At 35.2% G+C, this 10,807-nt stretch overlaps 1 protein-coding gene across 1 annotated transcript; it reads right to left on the reverse strand.

Annotated features, from left to right (window-relative positions):
* Window positions 1-617: 617 nt before the first annotated feature.
* On the reverse strand, window positions 618-10,686 carry LOC102807591 (uncharacterized). The gene is made up of 7 exons (XM_085501101.1): window positions 10,665-10,686; window positions 8,182-8,335; window positions 7,117-7,268; window positions 6,080-6,154; window positions 4,284-4,716; window positions 3,723-3,889; window positions 618-1,700 (listed from the first exon to the last, which is right to left on the reverse strand). Exons 2-7 carry the CDS (start codon window positions 8,309-8,311, stop codon window positions 1,581-1,583), a joined length of 1,077 nt encoding a protein of 358 aa, XP_085357227.1. The 5' UTR covers window positions 8,312-8,335; window positions 10,665-10,686; the 3' UTR covers window positions 618-1,580.
* Between the last annotated feature and the right edge of the window lie 121 nt (window positions 10,687-10,807).

Genomic DNA, 10,807 nt, shown 5'->3' on the forward strand with positions numbered 1-10,807 from the left:
AAAATATTTGTAACGTCAAAAAAAAAAGTAAAATAAATAATAATTACAGTAATTATATAAAAAAATACAAAAATTAAGCCAACCAGGATCTTATTTTAATCAGATTGATCAACAAGGAATACCTACAACATAAATGACATGCATATAACAATGTAGCATACTAAACATGATACGAGAGATGCATAAAATGATATTACTTTCACATAACTAGTGTATTCATGTTTCAGTTACACAGATGGGTGACGTGTTTTTATCTGTCATGATACTGTTTTGTTAATTCTAACTAGGACCAACTACATGTATATTACTTTCACACAAAGTCATGACAGAATGTTGCCACCAGAGGGCGCAATTTATTGGAAATCTGCCTGAGCCATTACAAAATACATGTACCTTATTTGCTCTATTAGAAGCACATCTCTAATACTTTAATTGTATGTGGATGATTGAAATATGACTTGATTATAAACTTTAACATACCTTTTATTTACGCAAGTGTTTGCACTACTATCACAGTGAATATGGTATCTTGTGTTTAAGTATACAACGTGTCTTCGACCAAGTTCACAAGTAATATATGCAGAAGTAGAACACGACTGAGGCATGAAACCAAAATATTACAATATCAAATTTTTAATCATAAAACTGTATGTACATGAAAATGGAAATAAGATCAGCTTATCCTGATATGTAAATAGTTAGCATGACAACCATCATCAGGGAGATAGTGGGTTCAAATCCCAAGGTCAGGTGCATACTCAACAATACAAAAAGAGTATATTCTGCTCACCTACCACGCTCACTCCATTCATATTTGGGAGTTGTCGATCCCGTGTATTGTTCATATCCTCAGTGCACGTAAAAGACCCAGTTGTATATTTCTGTTAAATGGGCACCAAGCCTGTTAACAGGAAACTAGAGTATTCGTATGCATTTTCAATCTGGTAAATACTGACTAAATAACCAAAAAATGTGTTCATACAAAGTCTTCTTTCTATTTGATCTCATTTTGACTGGTTTATATTACAACATATTATTAAACAACATACTTGATCTCAAAAATTTCTCATATAAAATAAAGGTAGTCTCTAAACTGAAAACAACATGAATATACAAAGACAAAAAAAATGTACAAGTTTCAAATCTGCAGGAGTAAAACAGAAAGTAAACTGAACAATATATAATTGCCCCTTTCCTCTCTCTCCTGGAATTTTATATAATTTCACTTGATTTTAAATTTTGGTCGGAACATGTAAAAAATTGCATTGGAGTTAACAACTGTAATGCGCTGCCATATACTCAAATAAAACCAGTCGACTCCAGTGTCATATAATAATTGTGTGTGAAAAGGATTACTAGCAATTCTTTTTTTAGTATCTGTGGTATGTATCAATATGCAATGTTTTCCTACATTTGGATAGACCCTCAAATGACAAACAGATGATTCTTTCACTTTAGATGACACTATTATGTGAACTATACTAAGCGGATTGACTAGAATGAACATTTTCTAAATCTGAATGAGCAGTGGTATTGCTCTTCCCGACTAACCTACACTAAATATGTCTGTACAGTCTTCTTTAGTTTTGACCATTCCATCCAGGAGGGTGACTATCAGGTCCCCATTTAGGAGTCAAGGTGACATTATCATAATCAAAGTCATTGTCTAAGGTGAATGGCTGTACATCATCACTTAATGGCTGAAATATGAAAGATCAATACAGTGAGTTCTTGGTTTATGGTAAAGAAAATATGTGTAGACAGTGAGTTCTTGGTTTATGGTAACGAGAAATATGTATACACAGTGAGTTCTTGGTTTATGGTAATGGGAAATATGTGTAGACAGTGAGTTCTTGGTTTATGGTAATGGGAAATATGTGTAGACAGTGAGTTCTTGGTTTATGGTAACGAAAAATATGTGTACACAGTGAGTTCTTTGTTTATGGTAAAGAGAAATATGTGTAGACAGTGAGTTCTTGGTTTATGGTAATGAGAAATATGTGTAGACAGTGAGTTCCTGGTTTATGGTAATGAGAAATATGTGTAGAGTTCTTGGTTTATGGTAATGAGAAATATGTGTAGACAGTGAGTTCTTGGTTTATGGTAATGAGAAATATGTGTACACAGTGAGTTCTTGGTTTATGGTAATGAGAAATATGTGTAGACAGTGAGTTCTTGGTTTATGGTAATGAGAAATATGTGTAGACAGTGAGTTCTTGGTTTATGGTAATGGGAAATATGTGTAGACAGTGAGTTCTTGGTTTATGGTAATGGGAAATATGTGTAGACAGTGAGCTCTTGGTTTATGGTAATGGGAAATATGTGTACACAGTGAGTTCTTGGTTTATGGTAATGAGAAATATGTGTAGACAGTGAGTTCTTGGTTTATGGTAATGAGAAATATGTGTACACAGTGAGTTCTTGGTTTATGGTAATGGGAAATATGTGTAGACAGTGAGTTCTTGGTTTATGGTAATGGGAAATATGTGTAGACAGTGAGTTCTTGGTTTATGGTAACGAAAAATATGTGTACACAGTGAGTTCTTTGTTTATGGTAAAGAGAAATATGTGTAGACAGTGAGTTCTTGGTTTATGGTAATGAGAAATATGTGTAGACAGTGAGTTCCTGGTTTATGGTAATGAGAAATATGTGTACACAGTGAGTTCTTGGTTTATGGTAATGAGAAATATGTGTAGACAGTGAGTTCTTGGTTTATGGTAATGAGAAATATGTGTACACAGTGAGTTCTTGGTTTATGGTAATGAGAAATATGTGTAGACAGTGAGTTCTTGGTTTATGGTAATGAGAAATATGTGTAGACAGTGAGTTCTTGGTTTATGGTAACGAGAAATATGTGTAGACAGTGAGCTCTTGGTTTATGGTAATGGGAAATATGTGTAGACAGTGAGTTCTTGGTTTATGGTAATGGGAAATATGTGTACACAGTGAGTTCTTGGTTTATGGTAATGAGAAATATGTGTACACAGTGAGTTCTTGGTTTATGGTAATGGGAAATATGTGTACACAGTGAGTTCTTGGTTTATGGTAATGAGAAATATGTGTACACAGTGAGTTCTTGGTTTATGGTAATGGGAAATATGTGTAGACAGTGAGTTCTTGGTTTATGGTAATGGGAAATATGTGTAGACAGTGAGTTCTTGGTTTATGGTAATGGGAAATATGTGTAGACAGTGAGTTCTTGGTTTATGGTAATGGGAAATATGTGTACACAGTGAGCTCTTGGTTTATGGTAATGGGAAATATGTGTACACAGTGAGTTCTTGGTTTATGGTAATGAGAAATATGTGTACACAGTGAGTTCTTGGTTTATGGTAATGGGAAATATGTGTAGACAGTGAGTTCTTGGTTTATGGTAATGGGAAATATGTGTAGACAGTGAGTTCTTGGTTTATGGTAACGAGAAATATGTGTAGACAGTGAGTTCTTGGTTTATGGTAATGGGAAATGTGTAGACAGTGAGTTCTTGGTTTATGGTAACGAGAAATATGTGTACACAGTGAGTTCTTGGTTTATGGTAATGAGAAATATGTGTAGACTAATAAGGTGGTAATAGAGCAGTATCTATATTTGTCATTGAGCGTGTAATTGAATTGATTAATAGGTTCATTTCAAATGTCCTCAGTGGGATACTATGTGTACAATTATACTAAATCTCCAAAAAGCAATAAACACACAAGGACAAGGTACATAGCCAAGTTACCTCATTAGTACTACCAATGTTTGCTTCTTCATCTGTTACCATAGCAGCATGTTTTATTTTGGTTGATATTTCTAATAAAGTTCTATTAGTCACTTCATCCTCTGTTGGTGTCAATGGAATGTATTCTGCTTCCCCTGGAAGTATTTTATCCTCACTGAAGGATGCAGCTGAAATGAAAATCCTATATCAAAGTCTTGTAAAATGAGGAACTGGACAAATAAACAATTTAGAATCATGACATTTTCATTATGAAAAATAGGAATGTATGTCAATCCACAAGTGGCCATGATATGTATATATAGGTATACATATATAGGTGAATGCAATTGGCTTGGACATATTTATCTTGTTTGATTTACAACTAAAATGGTCACTGTTCAACCATCTTGAACCGATCTTGAGATAAATATACAGGTATGTACATGTTATGTAAAATTTGAATGTTATTCGCCCCTGTACTGCTGCAGGTTGGTAATAGTGCAAACAGGGACAAGTGTTATAACTATTATGAACAATTAGCAACTGTGACAAAATTAAAATATTTGAAATGAAGTAATGTACCTGTACCATCACTATCCTCTAACTCTGATTCATCAGTTTCTCTGTCCACAATGCTTCCTTGACCTACTGCTGACAGAGATGATGTCATTTTACTAATACCATCTTCTGAATTATTTGCATTTCTAAATGATTGTTTTTCATCAGTTGCAGAAATCATCCGGGGATCACTGCATATGAGCGCTGAAGACTGAGCGGTTTCTGCAACACTGCCGCTGAGCTCGGGACGGTGATCAGCATCATAATTCAGTTCAGTATTTGATGACGCTGATTTGTTATCCTCTTGCAGGCTTGGACCCTTGTCTCCAGTATTTGCATTTAATGTAAGGCTACTAGGTTGATATGTTGAGTCTAAATCTACATCATCATCATTTTCAGTATCACTACTAACACTACTTAAACTTGAACATCCCTCGTCGTCCACATAATTATCCACCTACAGATGTAAAATAAACACACCTAATTATAATTAAGATTCAGTTTTATTATATTTTTCGATTTGATGTTATAGATGAAAAGTGTTATGGTGTTAAGGTCACAAGCATGAGCCGAACGATGTCATAACCTTGTATAGATAGGCCTTGGATGTCATCCTATCATTGATTTCTAATGTGGTTGCAATCACAGTTAGGTGTTCCCAGGGTGATTTTTGTGATTGCAGTCTCACCACTGATACTGTTTTTTTTTAGTCAATTCTGATTCACAAACTGACACAACTTTGGCTGCAAATCAAAATTCCGACATTGCTCCAAATTCCATTCCAATGACAATGTTTTCTTTTCTAATCAAAATATGTTTATTATAACTTACACATACTGCAAAACGCACATGAGATCTCAACTAACTCCTAGACACACAGTGTCAGATCTTTCCAATGCTTCCCTTTTCAGGGTAGCGAGTCGCTACTCTGTGATTTATACTGATACTCTGAAAGGTTGCCCAGTGTACAATAATTAACACATTAAACAAAAAACACAAAAAAAAACAACACTGACACTTGCCAGCAGACTGAATGAAGTGTGAAGCTCGGTTTGTGTCCTGTTCAAAAGTTAAAAGCAAATGAACATTAACGTACTAGGCTAGAATTATCAGTAATTCACTAAAGTCAAGATTGGTCAAGATTATGAAATTAACAGGTAAAAGTAGTTCAATATCAATAAAACTATGATCACTTTTAAATTAGTTTCAATGTAAGAATGGTACCGAATAGTGTCAATGGACTGAACACAAAGTTTATCAAAACTCAAAACTCTGTCACCAGAGACACACTTTCATAATCAGCTGTTTATTTACTTATACATGAATACAGTTCAAATGCCTAGCAAGTAATTTAACCTGTGTTTTAAGCAAGGAAAATAAATCACAGTGAAAAAATCCGTATAGCCAACATTGGTTTACTTTTGGCATGCAAATTACCAGCACATTGTGAAACTATTAAGGGAGTAATAAACCAAAGGATTTGGGGGGTTATATGTAATTTAAACCTCAATTTTTAAAAATACAGATATAAATTGTATAAAATTAACCAATAAATAAAATAATACATTTTTGGTAATATATTCCATTCTAAATAACTTATGGGTATCACTGTATAAAGTAACTCAAATGTCTATCAAATATGTATATTATATTAATTAGTATGTAAATTAGCTACAAAACAGCACATATGAAAACTAACGTTTAGACACACACAATGAATGCAAGAGTTGGGTTACATACATTGGTTTCTCTGGAGATGAGTTCTAACAGACTATTTTGCATATATTATTTCCATCATATTAGACTACTTCTAGTTTTACCTTCAATATTTTTCCACCAGTAGTTTCCGATGTCCTCATTAAAATACTTGGTGCTATTGTTCCTTCATCCAGTATCTGAATCGAATTGAAGTGAAATAAACATCAATATACGCTTGATTTCCACCAATCATAACAATGTTTTAACAATGGTGGCTAATGTTTGTCAATTACCCACTTGTTAGAACAGGAAAGATAATAAATAGGGTGCAGATGATATTAACCAATGAAAAAATCAAATTGCTATGGAATGATGATTGTTTTTCTCAAACAAACTTGTTTTCACTATTGGTAGCAAAATGAATATGTAACATAAATGTGTAATTCGTCATTGACAAGGAGTTAGTACATGTAGTCCAGATTTGTATGTGAAGAGCTTGTAACCCAGATTTGCATGTGAAGCATTAGTAGCTCAGATTTGCATGTGAAGGGTTAGTGGTCCAGATTTGCATGAGGCAGGTTAGTAGCTCAGATTTGCATGTGGGAGTTAGTACCGATAGCCCAGATTTACATGTGAAGCATTAGTAGCCCAGATTTGCATGTGAAGGGCTGGTAGCCCAGATTTGCATGCAAATGGTTGGTAGCCCAAATTTGCATGTGAAAGGCTGGTAGCCCAGATTTGCATGTGAAGGGCTGGTAGCCCAGATTTGCATGTGAAGGGTTGGTAGCCCAGATTTGCATGCAAAGGATTATTAGCTCAGATTTGCAAGTGAAAGGTTGGTAGCCCAGATTTGCATGTGAAGAGTTATTAGCCTAGATTTGCATGTCAGGGTTAGTAGCCCAAATTTGCATGCAAAGGTCAAATAGCTCAAAATTGTATGTGCAGAGTTGGTAGTCCAGCCCAGATTTGCCAAGGGTAGCCCAGATATGCATTTGAAGGGTTTGAAGCTCAGATTTGCATATGAATGGTTATCAGCCCAGATTTGCATGTGAATGGTTAGTAGCCGAGTTTTGTATGTGAAGGGTTAGTAGCCCAGATTTACATTCAAAATGTGATGGGTAAGTAGCTTAGATTTGCAAAAGATTTAGGAGGAGCTCACCTCTTCCTGTAAGTCATCATTATTGGGTTCAGTCAGTTGTGCACTGTTTACATTAACTGCAGATTGTTGGTGAGATTGTAAAGTACCATTGTTTGTCAGGTTTCTTCCATTGCTGATATCACCACCTTGTGGTGCATATTGATTTGCATCTTCTGTAAGCAAATGGTGAAATGGTTATTACATTTTTTTCTTTTCCAAGACAGATTTATTTGAGTAACCCATGCACATTTCCACAAAACAAAGGATTAATTGTTATGTTAATGATATGCAAACTAGTTCATATAAATATCATTTTAGTTTTATCAGTGATTCGCTGAGGAGCTTCATTTTGTACAAAATCAATACACATGGAGATGTGTCTGCCTAGCATTACGAGTTTTGTTGGGTTTGTTGGATGCACACTCAGCAATGAAATAATACAGTATTTGTTTCGACCACTAATTGCCAAACTCGCGTCACGGCAATTATTGATGATGTCCTGGGGCATAATGCTGTTTATCAGTGTTGTTTCTGTCCACAGTACATGAAAATATTCAGAATTCTTATCAAAATGAGTAGCAGATTACCAAAAATAAAAAAAATTAAAAATAGTACTCAACACAGGGCAAACTATGTTACAGATATTAAAGTGGGGGACTCGTCACCTGCACATACATCAGATGGCCATAGCGTGTCATTGTTTACAAACAAGCATCTACCCATGAGCCTTTTCGTTTTTAGCATGCATTGTTATCGTCACTTAGAACCCTCCGCTTGAAGAGAATGCCAGTTCACAAATTATGTACAGATATCTAGTAGCAATTACACTTAAATGAATAAAAATGTGATCGGTTTACAATTAGTATAAAGACAGAGAGACAAGTGTGGATTTAAAGGAACAAACATGCAGCCAAAGCATGACTCAAAGTTCCACCTGAAACTTCGATATCCTTCAGTACTTTTTTCCCAATTTCAATCAGTGGAATTTCTTGAAAATTTGGCCTTGAAATTGGTTGTCCTCAGTTTTTCCAATGTCAAGGCCTGCAATGGTCACATAACTAAGAATGGTATAAGAAATGTTTCTACCATGTGTAAGTATTGTAAATGCATTGATGAATTCATCATACGTCTGTTCAGCATTGTTAAGTACAGCATTTATTGCATCTTCAACATATGAATCATTCTCTCCACTCTGGCTCCGCCCCTCAGAATCCATTCTTGACACACACAACACTGGGACCTGGAATATAATTCATGAGATATGCAGGGTTTTTTCTGGAAAAAAAACTGCAAAAGGGAGAGACTGCAATTCAGCGGCGCCACTAAGTGGGGGAGATAGGGTTCTCCCTACTAGCGTGTGGAGTTTTTGATAATTCTAAGTTAAAATGGAGCATTCTATGACTTCCTTAGAGCCAAAATTACAAAATTATTGAAAACTGTGGCCACATGTGATCTCTGGTCAATTAGAATTTTATGTTTGCCAGAGGATCTGCTCTTCAGCGTAAGGGGGCGCATGGCCATGGCATGAGGGCGCTGTTCCCATGTTTAAAAAAATCCCTGCTATGCATGTAATAATATAAGGTTATTACGAAGATACCTCAAAGTATGTACAAAGACAGTACAGTGGCAGTATCGACGGACGCGCAGCATACTTTGAGGTATCTTCGTAATAACCTTATTATTATACATCTTTTCCTACCAAGGATACATCATGGGAATGTCGAAATCTAAAAAGTTTAGAGCAGAATCAGCGAACTTCTTTGTATGGAGTCCGGTCAAACCCTGGTGGCAGCCATGTTTGTTTTTATTATTAGAGGACGCTTAACCATTCCATATTTGGAATTCGCATTTCCTAATATGGTAGGGTAAAAATACCCCGTAAAATATTGCAAAATTACGTCACACTGTAACTTATGGCAGTGACAGATGTATAATAACGAAATATACTTCATAGCATAGACAGAATAAGTCAAGTCAAAACACACAATTATTGAATTTTATTTCTATATTTCTCTATATCATAAAAATACCATATACAAAGCACCACCTGTGTAAACCCCTGGGTAGGGAGAACCTTTACCTTTACTTTGATTTCTTTACTGTATTTTTATTACTTTCTGATTTTTTGTAGTTATTAGAACTTTTAAATTTGTAGTTATTTTTAGTTGCTTTATTTTACACTATTTTTACCTTGTCCACAGCAGATTACAGTTGCGTAATAAACTACTATTATTATCTTTACATATTTATTTCAGTGTGTATTAAAATTGCTCCATCCTATTAAACAACAGGGTTCACTAATTTAAAAATCAGGAGATGCACTTACATTGAAATTCCTACTGTTATAGTCTAAATGAAATGCACAACCTTTGCAGGCATGTACACTTTACATTGCCATAAAAATACATGCACTGCAAACTAATATCCATTCTTTAATTTCATTGCGGGCCTGACTCTAAACTTCCAGGAGGAAAGAAGAGAGCCAAACCAAAGGGGCTCGGATTGATCTTTAACTTCCTGAAGGAAGTAAACTACCAACCCAATCCTAGAGAAAATACCGAAGCACTCTCTCTAGGGTCTATTACGGTTTTTTGTTTGTAGGTAATTATACACCTGTCTTCCAAGGAGTCTATATGTAACAATTCCAAAATCTGGCTACGGTTTCACACATAAATTTACATATCGCAGCAAAGTCGGGTTTTTTTTACAGCAAAATAGTCGCACACATGAACACAATCTACCTTTTTGAACAGAATAATTTTTAATTCATTAATGAGTAACAAAAATATCGATTTACTGCAATCTTAACAGAAATTATGCATCAAAAAACACAAAAACTCTTGTACTTATTTATCGCTGTCCAATGATGATCGCTCTAATTTAAATATAAAAAAAAATGCAAAAATAATCGGGAAATCCCCTGCCCATTGGAATGGCAATGATGTGACAATGTACATTATATTTCGTTAAGATATGATAAATAGAAGGGAAAATACAGGGAAAACCAACGTTTTTTAAAAAAAAATCAAACACTCACAATACATGACCTCTTACACAATCCACGATTGATTGAGATACCTGCAAGCAAGACATGTTTTTTTTCCTTCTAAACCGTGTTCTTATATGTGCCACTTACCTGTAGACTGTTTATCAAAACAAACCGTTCGCCATGTTGGAATCTACCCGGAAGTGATTTTCTGCCTCGTTCGCAAGTTATTTTTTAAAACAATGTTATCAAGGTTTTAAGAAAATGTCGCTCGACAAGACATTACAAGGACCTTGGTATTATTTTCATTTTGCGACCTGTCTTACGTGTATCATACGGTATATTTACGTTTAGCAATGATATTTGACATCAACTAAATGAGTTTTCATTGTGGTATATGAAAGCAGTTTTATTCAGCTGTTTGCCACGGACCGAATTGTCCTAGTCTTGTAAAACTTTTTTATTTACCATACTGAACCCGTTGATGGTTCGGTAGAGTAATAAAGTTATTATTATTAGTATACTAGTATGGTCCTTGGCTGGTTCCCGCCTCAAGTGTCATGGCGTACCAAAGCACTCCTACCTGCCATTCGCAAAGGACGCCGGGAACCAGCGAAAGTATGGTCCAAGATAAGTGCGCCACCAGCGTTCAGATAAATTATAACCTGTGACCTGAAGCTACCTCTGCCAGACACCTATTTTCCATAGAGTTAAATTAGAATTGGT

The sequence above is a fragment of the Saccoglossus kowalevskii genome, chromosome 1 (assembly GCF_978046115.1).
Source record: "Saccoglossus kowalevskii chromosome 1, keSacKowa6.1, whole genome shotgun sequence".
In the NCBI taxonomy this organism is placed as follows: Eukaryota; Metazoa; Hemichordata; class Enteropneusta; family Harrimaniidae; genus Saccoglossus; species Saccoglossus kowalevskii.

What these genes read in the sequence shown, in the direction of transcription:
- LOC102807591 (XM_085501101.1), bottom strand. Translation starts at nt 8,311, where the DNA reads ATGGATTCTGAGGGGCGGAGCCAGAGTGGAGAGAATGATTCATATGTT. An exon ending in CTGGTGGAAAAATATTGAAG is followed by an intron (nt 4,717 to 6,079) that starts GTAAAACTAGAA and finishes TTACATCTGTAG; the next exon opens with GTGGATAATTATGTGGACGA. An exon ending in AGAGGATAGTGATGGTACAG is followed by an intron (nt 3,890 to 4,283) that starts GTACATTACTTC and finishes TTTTCATTTCAG; the next exon opens with CTGCATCCTTCAGTGAGGAT.